At 40.3% G+C, this 16089-nt stretch overlaps 1 protein-coding gene across 1 annotated transcript; it reads right to left on the minus strand.

Moving 5' to 3' along the window:
- Positions 1-878: 878 nt before the first annotated feature.
- On the minus strand, positions 879-15216 carry b4galt1l (DP-Gal:betaGlcNAc beta 1,4- galactosyltransferase, polypeptide 1, like). Its single transcript, XM_027026901.3, has 6 exons — positions 13990-15216; positions 12906-13141; positions 8258-8445; positions 4910-5032; positions 4139-4243; positions 879-2945 (listed from the first exon to the last, which is right to left on the minus strand). The coding sequence occupies exons 1-6, from the start codon at positions 14261-14263 to the stop codon at positions 2810-2812; spliced, it is 1062 nt and encodes a 353-aa protein (XP_026882702.1). The 5' UTR covers positions 14264-15216; the 3' UTR covers positions 879-2809.
- Between the last annotated feature and the right edge of the window lie 873 nt (positions 15217-16089).

Here is a 16089-nt window from a genome sequence, read left to right on the forward strand (position 1 = left end):
CTGCCACGCTTACGACACATAGTTTAGTCATGACATCAGCTTCAGTCATACAGGATCACGCAAACATCAATGATATTTACACACCAGTTGTACTACAGAACAAATCCGTATTTGTTGCTTGTGTCGGGGCAGGAAGGCTGGGAGAATATTTATCTATTCATGATAGGGTTCACTGAGAAACCCCTAGGCTCTGGACAAGGGGGGGTAACTGTACCTCAAATGAGGTTATGCAAGTTTTGTTATCTGTGAACCATTACTAAAAATAAGAATCATTATGCAGTTCCAGGTAATTCAATGATTTAACTGATCAGGAAAGCTTGTTGTCTTATTCATTATGTGTAAGATGATAACTAGAAACTATAAAGATGTCAGTCAATTGAAGTGTAACGAATGTTCTAGAATACCTGTAGACAGAAGCATTATTTCATTCATCTTAAGATTTGTAACAAACTTCAAAATAGCAAATTTAATGATCCACCTAAGGAAATTATCCCATTACACCACTTTGAATGCCACATTTACACTGATTAGAGAGCATAATTTATATCAATTTTGAGTGTGTTGTGTTGTGACTGAACTCCTGACAAAACCAGTTCAGACCAGATTTTCAACCTGTATGCATTCCTAAAGACACCTGGGATTTCAAGCAGGTTGGCTTGATAGAAACCGTGTCCATATTTAATTAGAAAAGCCCATGGAGGAAACACAATGTCCATTAAAATATGTCTCCCATTTAGATTTTGCAATAATCTGAGGACCAAAAAGTACCCATATTTACCACAGCAAAGTGTGTAGCAGCTGAAAATCATAGCTATTTCTTCTGAAACAAAACATCATGAAAATAAAACATGGACTCCTAACAGAGCTGGGATCAGAGATAAATTAAATCAAAAAGAAATTTAATTATTTAAAATCATAATCTGATTTCATCTTCAGCATTACAATATGACAGGAACAGGCTTTGAAAATCAAAACTTAGAAAGAGAAACGAATGAAAATCTAGCATCTCTGTGTCTGTGGAAGAAGGAAGCACAAATGTACCCAGCTGATTGGTGTCAACGATAATTAAAGCCATACAGACATCTGACAGACATCTTTGCAACACAAGAAGGAAAAAAAAAGACAACACCCTGAAACAAATTATGCGCTGGCTGTCTGATCAAAGGCCAAATAGATACAAAACCAGTGTGTGTTGAAACACAAGGCTTGTTTGATTTTTTTGTTTCTGTGCAAGGTGTGGAGCAACAGGCATTTTAAGGAAACTGGCCATGCAAAGCAGTGGAAAAGCAGGAGAGGGTGGCAAAAATGCAAATTAAGTCATCACATTTTGGAAGTCTTTCAATAAAGAAAGAAGGAAAAAAGATTTGGAAAACACAAAAGGACTAGGAAAAAAAAAAAAATCTTGCACTTGGTTGTACCACTTAAATATTCTGTAAATTGTGTACTGGAACACAGGCTCCATCTTGAAGAGTTCAGCCTCAATGGGTACTCTTATCAGCTGAGGGGGACTTGTCTGCAATCAGCAAAATGGGGATTTGGTTGAAGAGCAGGATCAAAAAACCAACAAAAACCTACAAATAAAAAAAGGTTTGGAAGGCCATTTGAATACAAACCAGCATGTACAAGATAATGACATTTAAATCAGTGACAAACCCAATCCAGTCAAAATTTCAATGGCTTTGTTCCCCCACTATATTATGCATATGTGCTTTCTTACAAGTCAGACAACATGATACATAAAAGATGTTGTCAAGCCTTATAAAGTACAGGAACTGTCTGGTATATAGAAACTGCCTATTCCAGTATAAAAAAAAACAAAACATGGATTTTCCCTTAAAGTCCATTTAACCAAAGACAAGGCATAACTGTGTGTGGGAAAAGGCTTTAGACCACATTGCTTTGGTTTTCTAGTAGAAGTGTAAGAAATACTACTTCTTGGCTGAGTGAAAAGCCATTGGAACAAAAGCAGGCATATACATTCAAATGCCAAAAAAAAAAAAAAAAAGAGGTAAGGTGTGACAGGGTTGGTGGTGAACGACCTAATTTTAGGTTCTGAACACACCATTTAGAAGGTATACCACTGAGCACAGCCCTGGTGCTAATGCATATGCCTCGGTATCGCATAACTTGGAACGAGTCAACGCACAATGGCAAGGAGAGTCCATTCCATCTCAAGTCCATCACCAAACCCCTATGCGAACAGTCAGCATTCCATTTCCAGGTACTCAAGGAAGTCTCTAAACAAGACAGGTTTAACGCAGTGCTCTAAAAAGGACACACACCACAGCTTACACTCCTCAAACATCTCACAATGGGTGAGAAGTGATGCACCAACTCTGTCAGACGACTGATTTAAAAGACACTCTTTCCTTAACAGCAGCCTCTAAGGCAAACGGTGGGAAGATTTGTAGCCCGTAAAGAGCGGGTTTGTTTGTGAGAAAACAAGTGTGCATGCACGAAGGGATGCACACACAGACACATACACATATATACACACATACACACACATACACATACCCTCTGCCCTCTAGATTCTGCATATTCAGAACTCTCCACCGCAAAAGAATCATACATCCTCCCAGTATTGGTTCATCGTCAATTGTGCAAAGACGGCAAGAATTTTTAAAGTACTATTTTTAAAAATGTCTTTAAAAATATAATTCACCTTGAAAAAATAAAAGTATGTGATGGAAAAAAAAAAAAGACTTAAAATGAATTAAGATGCCAAGGCACATCATTCGGTTACTGCATTCAGTCTCTGTGGTGAGCAGTTTTTTCCCCCTCTTCTCCCCATTCTAGTTTATGAGCATCAACGTGGCGCTTTGCCAAGGTTCACTGTGATCTTGGTGAACAGCTGGTTCTTCTCCACGTTCACTACTTTGTAGGATAAGGAGTTGATGCCATCTTTGTGCATGGTCTCCCTGGTGTGAGCTATCCGGTCAAACCTGAGAGAAGAAATGACGTACTTAACATTGGTGGTACTTAGGGGAACCAAAGGAAACCCTATCTTTGCCCTTGTTTGTTTGGTTGTTTTAACAATGCCCCTAAAATACGCACTTGACACACAACAATTGTGGTGCTAAAACACTACAAAGGGTATAAGGGTATAGTAAATCAACAAGAGCCTCTGTGATGTTTGTGTGGTTCTGAATGGAGGTTAAGTCAAGATGAAGTGCATTTTGGGCCATTTGGACACAATGTCTGCCCCTTATATCTCACACACACATACACACACACACACACACACACACAAACACACACAAACACGTAATTATACACCATGTACTTAACTACATGATGTGGGTGAGATAACCCTGAGGGTGGTGTGGAGAGGGAGATTGCTCCCTCTGCACGACTGCAACAGCATGTTTAAAACAGCAGTGAAACTGGGAACTTGATATTTATATATTATATTTTTATTTCTAAGGTTCTCCATTAAGCCCCAACAGTACACTCTGAGCAGGGCACACTGCTATAGGAGTCCTACATCCATTCCACACGATAACAGATATTTCCAGTTTGTCTTTCCATTATAGACATCCGCATTGACTGCCAAACTGCAATGCTTATGAACATGTTTATGTCATTTGTGCAGATCGTCAACAGTCATACACAGACATAAGTGGCACCTTGGATGGATGGAGCTTGAGGAGACATAAATGACTGCATGACAATAGATATACTAACCACACATCTAAAAGGTAGAACTGTAGAAACCTGTTTCTACTGATTTTTATTCCTAGATTTTTATTTTCAACTCAGCAGAGATTTTAATGTTCTAGAAATGAGGTGACATCATTTCTTCGTCTGACAATGACTAGAAACCCTAAATTAAAAATGTTAAGCAGCATTCAGGAACTACAGTACATGCTAGCCAATAAGTGATAACTACATCTGTATGACTCTAATCTCTAACATTAAGCTCTATTTAAAGTGATTTATTATCTGAGCATGTATAACCTCCAAGTCCCAGTGCCTTCTTTAAAAAGCAAAGGAGGAGATGGGGTAGTATGGGAAGGGTGTTGGGGGCGGGGCTTAGTAAGAAAACGCTTAGTGATTATTGGATGTCAGAGCCAGTGGATAGTGGGAGACGAAGGGTGCCGGGGTTGCAGGTTGGGCAAAGTGCGGGGTGGCATACCTCTGGGGATTTGGGTCGTTCTTTTTGTCCCGCTCATGGCGAATCATCCTGCATTTCCCAATTGCCCCGCTGGGTCTCGATATGGACATCCCCTTGGAGGCCAGCCTGTGTAAACATCCAACAAGGGTTTCATTTTGGGACACGCAGTCCTGCTCTGTGCACGCAGATAAAACACAAGGCTGATTAACTGTAATTGATGAATTAATTAATAAATTGTAACTGACAGCGATAAGCTGCATGGGTATCGCCAAGGCAGCTGGGAGCTCACTGTAAACACCACTGACTTCTGGCCTTTTGTCAGCGCAGAAACATTCACTAAAGTAACCAAGTTTTCCTGATAAACTTTCAGCTTAACCTGGACCTGACTTCCACTAGTGAAGAAGTCCAGCTGGAAGCTTACGGCATGTGAATGAAAACAAATAGGGTGGAAACGAGACCTTCTGATTGGCTGAAGACCATGTAAACAACATGAATGTTCTGTTGTGTATGAGTGAGAGGCCACTTTTGGCCCTCTTTAACAAACAGCACAATGCTCACACAAATAAAACATTTCTACACCATAACCAATTTGATTGATACAATAATGAAACAGTGAAACTGTCCTTAAGAAATCAAAGCAGAATTTTAACTCTGGTAGTACAGACTGTGCCCCAAATCACTATGCACCAGTATATACTGCGTGTAGTACACTGACTACAGTATGTAGTAGGTCATTTTGTTTACTCAAGTGAAGGTACAGATGTCCCTTAATTATGCTGCAAGTTCTTCAACCTGTTGTAGATATCGTCGTCCTCTCCGCCCCAGCCCCAGTAGTTGTTAGGAAAGCCATTGATCTTCAGGAACTGCTCCTTGCTCATGGAAGACACGCCACCAAAATACTGGTTATATGGCAACCTGCAACAACAGGATAGAGTCTTACTGTGGGTGTGGCAGGAGTCAGACTGTTCACTGGAGGTGCAAAGCAGTTAGCTGTTGTGGTTAATGAGGAGTTTTTACACATTTTGGAACATTTTAAAACCTGCACCACTTGTGCCACAAGTTTTTGTAATGTGGGAAAGAGCATTCATCAGTGATCTGTTGGTTCTGTTAATTCCTTCCTGAAATCCAGCAGGTCTTCTCTCATGAGATGTTTTGCAGAATTTCTCTGAAGCTCTTATCCAGAGGGACCAATATATTTAGTAGCACGCAAGTATGGGTGCTCCCTGGCAATTGAGCCCATGAGCACCTCGCTCAACCTACTCTCACAGGTGAGTTTAAAAAAAACTGATCAATCAACATGCTTGAACTCCGCCTGATCCTTAGTGGCTGATCCGGAAGCTGCGGGGCCTGCAGTCCGACCTCCTCTGCTGCCTTGGAGGAAGCGGAAAAAACTCAGTGTTGCTTAGAGGAGGCCGAGGACCCATGCGCTCCGGCACAGCTGCAGGCGGAGGCAGCTGCCATGGCACAATACACAGAGAGGAAGTCATGATTCACTGCTAGCTGAAAACGAGGTAGGAAGTGTCAGGCCATGCTACACAGAACTGATAAAGGCAGCGAGTTGTTTGTAAGAACGGGGAGGCGTGACCCGCTGTGAAAAGAACATAAGCTCAATAAACATCAATCGCAGATGTCTCAAAAGCTTGGACCAAAGGAAAAAAAGGTGACATTTATGTAAGCTTCAGCTTGATGTTCTCCCTTTAGTGTCGAACTGTCAAAGTCTTGCATAGTAAGAATGCATTTAAAAAACAACTATATGTAACATACCATATCATGGGCAAAGTGCCACATGGTGTCTCCAGGCGACTCTCACACTTTCAGCTGAAGTGAACAATCATTCAAAGCAAAGTGCTTATTACTGCATTAAACATCAATTGATCATTTTTAAAATGCTGTATTTTATCATGCCAATAAACTATGCAAAGTAACAGTAAAACACCAAAATGGGCTAAATAAAGTCCAGTGAAATATACTCATTAAAGTGAGAGAGTAAAAGAAAGTATATGCATGTATTTATTCAAGATAGGTAATCCAATGTGGTGGGGAAGGAAGCAATGGTTTAACTGGCTTTCATTCATGTGTACACATGCACAGACACACAAACACACAGCACTGTTACATGTGTGTTAGCTCTATAGCCTCTTCAGTATTTAAATAGATAAGTCAAACTACTTGGCAGGCATCATGCTCAGCAATTGCATGTCCTTGTTTGCAATTAATGAGAACAGAAATTATTCGTGAGAAAGTTCCTGACGTCTTTCTCCAGACCTCCCTGTGGTGGGTAATTCTGGAAAATTACAACCAGATGCTTTTGAAATACTGCAGAAAGAACAGTGCCACTGACAACAGTTATTCACAGACAAAGACACAATAAAGGTCTTGCTGTAAAAGGACTTTCTACCACAGTGGCCTGCTATTATTACTTCACAAACCTTTCTGTGATTAACTATGTATATCACAATTAATCATGTTCTCTCTGATTAGGCACATATTTAGTCACATATACACATTCTACTAAAAATACCGTGTTTAGCAAAATAGTTCCTGAAAGAACTTCAATTTTTCATTAACGTAAAAAATAAGACCGCACAGACCAACATCAACATGATCTGGTAGTCCATATTGTTCCTTATTGGCCTCTTTAAGTATTGTATTGTTCTAGTTGATCAGTATTACACTGTATGAATGCATGTTCCAAAGTTAATGTTTTAAGTTGAGGGCATTATAAGGTGCTGAGGACATTAAAGGTGTTTATCAACTGAGAGCAGAACAAGTCTGTGTTTAAAGCAATAACACTAGTCATCAGAGTTGGCATATAAACATTTTGACTTTTACAATTTTAACACCATAGTGTGCTGGTTACAAGTACTTTATAATTTTTTTTAATAAGACGTGTAATTCACCATCTTTTCTAGTAGTCACAATATCGAGTAGGTGCCAATAGCAAAGACAAAAAAAGATTTTGTTAAGTAATAGATCCTGATGAGAATAGTACTGGCATTTTGACTGGATGTAAAAGCCATGTTTTGACTGTAGAGTTCATGGGTTCTGAGAAAGATGTCATATGTTTTTCTGACTCCTAGGTTTCTGTAACTGAAAGAACACCTGAGGTATTTACCAAACCAAAGTCGTCATCAGACTTAGTTGTACAAGTGTAAAGTGTTACCAACACCAGACTCTGTAGCGGATATTGCTGACACCCATCCAACCCTGGAAATAACCAAGGTCAAATTAGCAATATACCAACATCTAACCTGTTGTTTGACCTGCCAGCAGAACTGATCCACTTTGCTCAATATCTGAACCATATATCTTTAAGATTATTTTAAAATGTTACTTACTTATCTCTTTAATTTAATCGAAGTATGATATTTTATTTTATTTATTATATGCAATTTTATGCTTTCATTGTTTGTAGAACACTGAGTTTAAGAAAAGCACACTATACATTTAATTTTTCATTATTATTGTTGTTATTAAGTGTTTGGTTGATACATGGTGGTTGCCAGGTATAAACATGCATGCGTTGTGACTAACCACTAGGGGCCAGAGAAAGATACTGGGCCGGATTTACCACTTCAGCATCAGCATTTCTGACTGGGGACTGATAAAAGCCTTAACCAATCACAGGCTCTCAAACTCATCCTGCCCCAGCTAAAACATCTCTGCACATCCTAGAACAGGGTTAATAATTCCATCAGGCCCTTGTTGACGGTGGAGGAGAAACAGTCGCCACCTCAGTGCAAACAAGGCTCTGGGGGAGGGGAGGGGATTGGCCACCTGTGACACAGCTCATGTGTGAACATAATGGAAAAATACAGGTGCAGCTGGGGCATGCAAGAACCACCATGAAGCCCTGCAGGCCACACTATGTGTGTGTGTGTGTGTGTGTGTGTGTGTGTGTGTGTGTGTGCGCGCGAGAACAAGAGCCAGAGAGGGAGAGAGAGCGAGAGAGAGAATACTTTCTAGGAAGTGTATACAGTAAAATAAGGGATAAAGTTTTTTTTTTAAAGAGAGTGACCCAACCTGTTTGCACATACTTGTGCGGAAGAATACTTATTGTTCACATCAGGATAGCTCTGTATGGTCATTATTCACCACTTCCTTAATAAAAACACCTGCGTAAACACAAGGGTGGGTTACCTGAAGCCAAACTTGTCCATGGACACGGACAGGTGCCTCGGCTGGCTGAAGCACTTGTAGGTGTTGCGGTCATCCATGGGGATGAGGTCGACGTCACTGAAGACAAAGCACTCGAAATCATACTCCTTCAGGGCCTCGGCGTAGCCCACATTCAGGAGCTTCGCCCGGTTGAATGTTTCATCGCCATACTGCCATCGGGGGGTGGGGGTGGTGGAGATGGAGGGGAGTGGAGACAACACTTATCAGACGTGCACAGGAACAGCATTCCACTGCCAGGAGCCATGTTTACCAAGAAAACAGGCCCCTGTGTCTACTCACTCTTTAAAGGAATTTCGTGAGAAGTGGCCTTGACTTTGCAAATGAAACTACGCAAACAAAACAGTGTTATGATGCACTCACATTGGAAATTACCAGGACTGCTGAAACACTGGGTTGCAATGCAGAACAATAAGGAGGGATTAAATGAGATGAAATGAAATGCAACAAGGGTGTAAACTGATATGGCGAAACAATGGCCTGATCTCGAAACAATTACATGGCTTCAAACAATTACATCTTTCAAACAATTACATGGCTAAAAAGGGTCTGAGGTAGTTTGGAGGCTTCTTGGTGATGTAAGACATGATGCATTTTAACTATGCTGTGAATATGGCAAACGTAAATGGTCTGTCATAAATGTGACAGACCATTACAATGGAAGAATGAGTCTGGTTTAAACTGGTCAAATAAAATTAATAAAATAAAATGGCATATAATAAAATTACATTTCAGTGTGTGATTTCACTCACAGCCAAACACCCCACTTCTGTCCTAGTCTGAACACAAAGGATTATCATCTGTAGTGACTGTTACAGTAGACCAGGATAAAGGTGGGTAGAGGAATTGATCCCTTACCCTAAGCCACACAACTCAGATTCTTTATTAATGATAATTCTGGGACTCTGCTCTCAATAGATCCAGTTATGCAAGTCAATTAATTTCAAGTTAATGGTTTATGGAGATAAAAACAGAATATGTTAACCACTGAAACTTATTTTCGCTGCTCAGTTGGGTTTTTTGGTTTGTTTGTTTGTTTGTTTACTCTGTCTTACATCCGTTTCATCAGTAAAGAGAACAGGGCTTTAGGGTTCAAAAGTAGCAACAGGTGTATGAGGTTCTTCTATGAGTTCAGTTCTGGTCTAAAGAAATTCAGGTCTTTTACAGCAACTACCAAGATTGTCTTTGATGAATGGCAGTGTCCCCTGCCCTGGGACTAGCGCGCAGAGTCTGCACAGAGTCATCTCAGGTTCTCATTAAGGTCCTTAGTGCTTTAAAGATTCTCCCAGTACTTTGGTCTCTAGGGTGCTCCGTGAGCCCTGCTCTCGGAAGTCCAGTGTTTCTTGATGTTGGCGAGTGCAATGGCAGCATTCGGAGATGACTCTGGCTGATAGTCTGGCGGCCCCAGGCCCTTCTTTATCTCTCTGGATGCCAAGCAGATGGCACAAAAAGGCATTATATAACACAAGGGGGAAATAAAATCCATGGTCCTCCCCCAAAGGCATGGAGCTGTGCTTTCAGAAGGGGATTCACAGAGGATGACCAAATCTTCTTGCTGCAGATTGCTTAATGTACGTGGACAGAGCTCTTAAATGGACTTAATGCCCCAAGTCTCAGATATCACCGGCCTTAATTCTTTTGCTGTGGAGCATCCTTCCATGATCCACCCACCTGATGCTTACTAAGATGACGAAAGAAATTGAAGAAGGAATTCTTGATCTGAGGACGCAAATCTCTGAAAGTTAGGAAGAGCTGGATGGTATACACACTGTCCATTTGATTTTCTTAGAATTGGGAATCCAATAAGGTTCAAATAATAATAATAATAATAATAATAATAATAATAATGATGAATTAATACATACATACATAAATACATACATACGAGCATAATCATCTTATGGATGTTTTACAAGAGTTTTTTGGCACTACTTTGTACACTCGAAAAGAGCTCTTGAAACAAAGAAAGAGAACTAGATAAATAGAAAGACAGAGAGAGAAAGAGAGCACGAGAGAGAGAGAGAGAGAGAGAGATGAAAAAAAAACTAAGAGGCCAACATTACCAGCAGCGAGATGCAGCCTTTGAAGCAGCCCGTGAATGGCCAGAGAAAGAGCAAGGAGACGTTCTCCCTTTATCCCCCACTGTTAGAGAGCCGGGTGCAAGCCATCGGACATGCAAAATACTGGCAGTTTGGTCAGGAACAGGAAGGTAGGTCGGGAGGGAGAGATTGGGGAGGGGAGGGTGGAAATTTAAAGAGGAAAAGAGGGGTAGCAAAGAGAGCGAAAGACAAAATTAGAGAGCAGAGTGAGCAGAGCAGTATGTAAAGACAACATTTAGAGAAGAAAGAAAAAGGGTTGATCACCCAACAGCACTTGGAGAGGCCACAGTTGGTACCCGAGTCTCGTCGAGGGCTACAAGGAGCCAGCTCTCTGGTTTAAACCTACTCCTAGACTGGAGCAGAAACCCCATTAAGGGTGTAATTTAGAATAAAGGAAATGTGGAAAAGCAACTAGTGGAGAGTAAAGTGTAAAACAGGATGAAGAGGTACTGCCCTCGCGTTTTTCCCCTTATTTGGGCAAATTCCCAAGCAACTTCTAACAGCTCACCCCAGGAGGCAGAGAAAATGCAGTACAGGCTAGCAGTCATGACAACCCAGACCTTCAGCCTAAAGCAAGCACACAAGCAAAGGCAGTTTGTAACATTTGGTTGCCAGTTGTTTTTAGGATTAAGCCATTTCTCCGTTTTGGCCTTCAGTGTAATGTTGACACTGAAATATTTAAGAGTTGGTGATGGTACATCCAATCTAACTGACAAGGCCTGTTGTCTCAAACTGTCTCAAGTGCAATCTAGGACTAGGCTATTGTGTTACACTTAGTTGGAGCTTTACTGTGGACATGAGCATCACATCTCACATTTCTATGACTTAACAACATACGTCTACAACAATCTCTAGACTCTTTCCTATTTTGATATATTAAAGACTTGCCAATGGGTAATGGTACAGTTTAACATTATTTCCTTTACTCCATTATAAAGAGCTGCAGGCTAGGTTTGCATTTAAAAAAAAAAGAAAAAAAAAAAGGTTTTTCTAGCCTATCCTGATCCTTTTGCAAATTGAAAGGAAGTAGTCAAAGCACTAGTCAGGAACAGACTCTTTGCTGTTCTAGCTACTAAAACAGGCACAAATGTTTGTGCACATGATGGGAGCACTGAGTATTGCTAATGAACTGGTACTATAGCTACTATAGCCCTGTCCTGTCCAACAGGTGCAGGACTGCCACTCAAAACTCAACCTGACTCTTGCCAGTGTTTATGTCCTATATTCATTGTGACTTTAGCTCAGTCAAGATCAGCCATCAATGCAGTACATTCCACCAACCATCACAGGACAGACAGTGCAGTCAGCTGGACCAGCAGCACTGTGGTGTGTCCGTAACAAAGCACTCTGACATCCCTCAGTGAATTGTCATCATAACACAGTTTACCCAAAGGATGTAGACCCAAAGAAATGGATACTTTTTTGGAGTATAATTTCAGTCTTTTTTTCCTAAACTGTCTTGAGTAGCCTACTGCCTTTCACCATACATACATTTTAGGCATTTTAGGTAAAAAAAAGGGCCATTTGTTATGTCAGCAGTGAAAGAAGAACTATGCACACTTCTGAATTACAATTCATTTGCACAACAGAGTAACATGGATACTGGACAAAGCCCTAAGACATGCATACTGACACTCCTATTGTAGCAGTTCAAACCCTACCCAGATCAACCCAGTAACCATTTACAATGGAGCAAAGCATGAGAAATATTTGTGTGAGAATCTTAACTGAGATTTCATCTGAAAAACCTTGTTTGCTCTTAATGCATAAGGTTGTTCCCAGTTATAGCCATTGCATAGTAGAACATTCAGACTGCAATCGAGAAATAAGGAAGCCCCTCCATGCCTGCAAGTCCCAGCATGCCTGGTTAAGGAACTGTTTGCATTCCGCATGACAAAGGGGAACATTAACATAGAAAACACAGAACTCTACATGCGGGGAAGTAAAAATGACAATAAATGTGTAATATGGCATGAAAAGATTACACATCTAAGGAAATTGCTATTTTTGGTCATTTGATCTGTTCAGAGCTTTAGTGGTCTGCGAAAGTCTCCATTTTAATCACTTGGTTTCATTGGGTATCCGGACAGGTTAAACATGGTTAGGTAAACACGTGCATACGCAAATATGACGCTTCAAAGGAGGCCTGCCTAAAGTGGTGAGAGCAGATTTCCCTTATCAGTGTTTGTGTGAATAGAGTTTCAAAACAACTAGAAAAATCTGAAGATCATATGTTCTTTTTTTTTGCAGACGTTTTTAAAAAGGACATGCCTGTAAGAATCAGGCTTAAAACTCTGGGCAGTTTAACACATAGACTTTCTGGGTCAGTCAAATCCATTGCTCTCTGCTCTTCTTCAGAGCCACATGCAACAGTAGCCTGCACACGTACATACACACGTGCAATCAACTGGGGGCAAAGGGCAACTGTTTCTAATCCACAACGAGAATGACAGCTTGGGCCGAGAGCACCCGCAGATGGCAGACAGAACGCGGGGCCGTGAAGAGGGACTGACCTGATTGATGACGTAGACCCCGTAGTCAAGCTGCTGCCTTTGCAGGATCGGGTGCAGGTAGAACAACCAGAACTTGAGGTGCTCGTCCCTATTGCGGAAGGGGATAATGATGGCTACTTTCTGTTGGGCGATGCAGCCTCGGGGCTTGTACCGCCCTCCGTCCTGCAGGTTTGGATTCTGGTCTATAACCTGCTCCAGGTTGACTGGGGTGGAAAACTCTATATGGAGTGGGCCCACTGGAGCAGCACAGAGAGCACAACAACAAGCTTGGGTTAGGCTATTTAATCAATGCAACACAGGTCACAGGCATGGTTTTCAAGAATCATGTTTACATTTCGGCAACAGTCACAAAAGATCCCAAATTACATAGAAAGATGTGAACGCAAATATATAACCAAGTTTTCACTCTGCATTTTGGATGCATTATCACCTTCTTGGCCCTCTTACCAGCATTTGAAACCCAAAGGTGTAATTTCACACTAGACGTAGCCTTTGTCAGACATTTTCTAATTACATCGGGGGAACAAAAGACTGAAGACGTCAACAAGTTGCAGGCATGTGATTTTATTAGTCGGAGACTCTGCTGATTCAGTCATGGGCTATGACACAGGATCAACCAACTTGCTAAGGGGTGTTCACATGTTAGTTTTCCACTCTGACCTGTACAGATTTGAAAAATTTGACTGATGTGTTAAAATGAAAATTCATATAGTGCATCAAAGAGTTTAAGCATATGTTTATACTCCCGCAGTAAATCAATAAAATTCACGGAATCAATGAAATCCAGGGACAATTACTTTCCTTACAACCCTTACATAGGTTCTGTTCTGGAGTCCAACCTAGACACCTATATTCTAAACCTATATTCTAACTCCTGTTTACAGTAACCAAAGCATTAGCTCTACAATGGGAGTTCAAAGATAAAATCCAAATTGCTGGAAAAAATAAAATGCCACTTTCAGACAAAGGGACTACTTTTTATACATTATACTGTAAACTGTTCAGAAGGTTCCCACAAAGCTCTGTTTCTAATGCACAACAAATAAAGACCAAGTGTTTTTAAAAATATCTTAAGGGTTCTTACCAAGTATAGGCGATGGATCGGGGCATTTTTCAAGTTTTTTCGTTATCACAGTACTATTTGTAAAAAATATGGACTTTGGCTCTTCGGTGGCTTGTCTGACGAGTTTTTGTTTTATTTGGTTTTGCCGCGAATGCTGGTTTTGTACAAATGTTCGCCTTAAGTCCAATGATCTAACATAATAAACTACAGTAACAGAGATGTGAAGAAAGCACAGGAGAACAACCAACGTGCACGTCCTATGAAGAAAGTTAAAATTCACATTTGAATCGCGCATTTTTAATATAATAAAGAGTTTGATTTAGCTAGCGGACTAGGTAATCAACGTGTTTGTTTCGTTAAAAAAAAACCTCACGAGTTATATATTATTTAGCTAAATAAGATAGATAATGCGTTTAGATCAAAAGGATACTTGTTAGATAGATAGCTAGTCGCACAGCGAGTTATTTACCTACAAGTTGTTCAGTTTCCTATCACCATAATTGCTAGCGGAAAGTTAGAAGATCTATCTTGGTATATATATGGCAATAACGTTATAAACTGGTAGCCAGATAGCTAGCAGAACACGCTGAGCAACAAAACAAAAAAAAAAAAAAAACTGTCTTATCCTTTCAGTAACTAGTTAAATTAGCTAGCCCGATAACCTATTTTATTAACTACTGCCTTCTTTATCTATTAGCTAGCTAGGTCTGCTAACTAGTTATTTAAGCTAAGCCACTAAAGCTACAAAATTAATACTAAGTAATATTACAGCGTTTCCTGAAATATTAAGGTCCATGATCATAGCCTGAGTTGGGGGGTTTTCCAGTTATCTAGCTGCTTGGTAAAATTAAGCAACTTACAAATTAGCGAGTCGGATCAGATTTGACATGACGAGACACTCCGAGACAGCTAACACTAGCTAGCCAGTTAACACTAAGGTGCGTTACAGCCACACTAGCTTAGCTAGTTAACTAACTGCCCTAGGTAGTGGCTACGTTAAATTACATTACGTTACAGGCAGCGACAGTTGGCTAGCTGGCACTAGATGACTTCTGCTGATAACTTTTGAAGTTTCCTTCGGACCAAGTCCCCCTTAGGTACGATTTTCCAACTTCGTTTAGATGACTTCCCGGTATCCAGCTTTAGGGAAAAAAGAACTTTGTGTGCACGATAACATCCAAATACAGTTGTCAGGCAATTTCACACGTAGTATGGCCGGTGGCTCATGTCTTCTTGTCAGACTGATTACGCCCCTCAGTGCAATGAATCGTACTACAATAAGAGATCATCGCCATTCGTGAAGTGTGGTGAAATGTTAGCATTGTGGTAAATGATATTGGAGCAGTACACTGTTAATAATAAGATGACATTTATGCAGTCCACCTATAAATTACATTATGATCTTACTAAACTTTAGTAATGTTTCTGCAGTATGTCTGTAGATTTATACATTTATCCTGAATGTCTGACACGTGCTTCTCGAAATTACTAGCAGTGTGACTTTTATTTTGATAGATTTCAACTTCACGGTACAGCCGCCGCCGCCGCCCTCACCCATCCATCCATCGCCCCGCACAAACTTTCTTAGTTTCTTAGGCTACTAATACTGATGTACTTTCTCATTTCCTGTTGCTCTGCTAACTCATCTGATAATTTATTTTGATGCAGTTTATTGCCAATGTAAAGTAGTTTCCAAAGGCATTTTGTGATCTGTTTCCTTATGGTGTGTAGTTGTTGTTTTATTTATGTACATATTAAGCGTAAACAGTATATAGATTACAAAAATAACAATACAACTTGTGATATGAAATGCCATAAGTGCTGTTTTAAAGAAGGTTTGCCACTTTCCGTGGTCCAACGACGCAGAGAGGGGAAAATATGTATTTATTATTATATATGAGAAGAAGGCTCTATTCTGTTTTAAATAAGAGCTGCAGTGATGTGGGACTGGGAAATTTAGTTTGTGAACAGGGTTCGAACGCCACTTAGTGGTCACAAATGGTAGAACAGCTCTTTAAATTATAACCTATATACTATAATATAAATATACTATACCCTATTTTTTGACACAAAAAGTCATTCCAAGTTAAATTATTCACTTCATTTTTATGTCTGACTGAT

This window comes from Electrophorus electricus, chromosome 3 (genome assembly GCF_041902795.1).
Source record: "Electrophorus electricus isolate QZ-2024a chromosome 3, ASM4190279v1, whole genome shotgun sequence".
In the NCBI taxonomy this organism is placed as follows: domain Eukaryota; kingdom Metazoa; phylum Chordata; class Actinopteri; order Gymnotiformes; family Gymnotidae; genus Electrophorus; species Electrophorus electricus.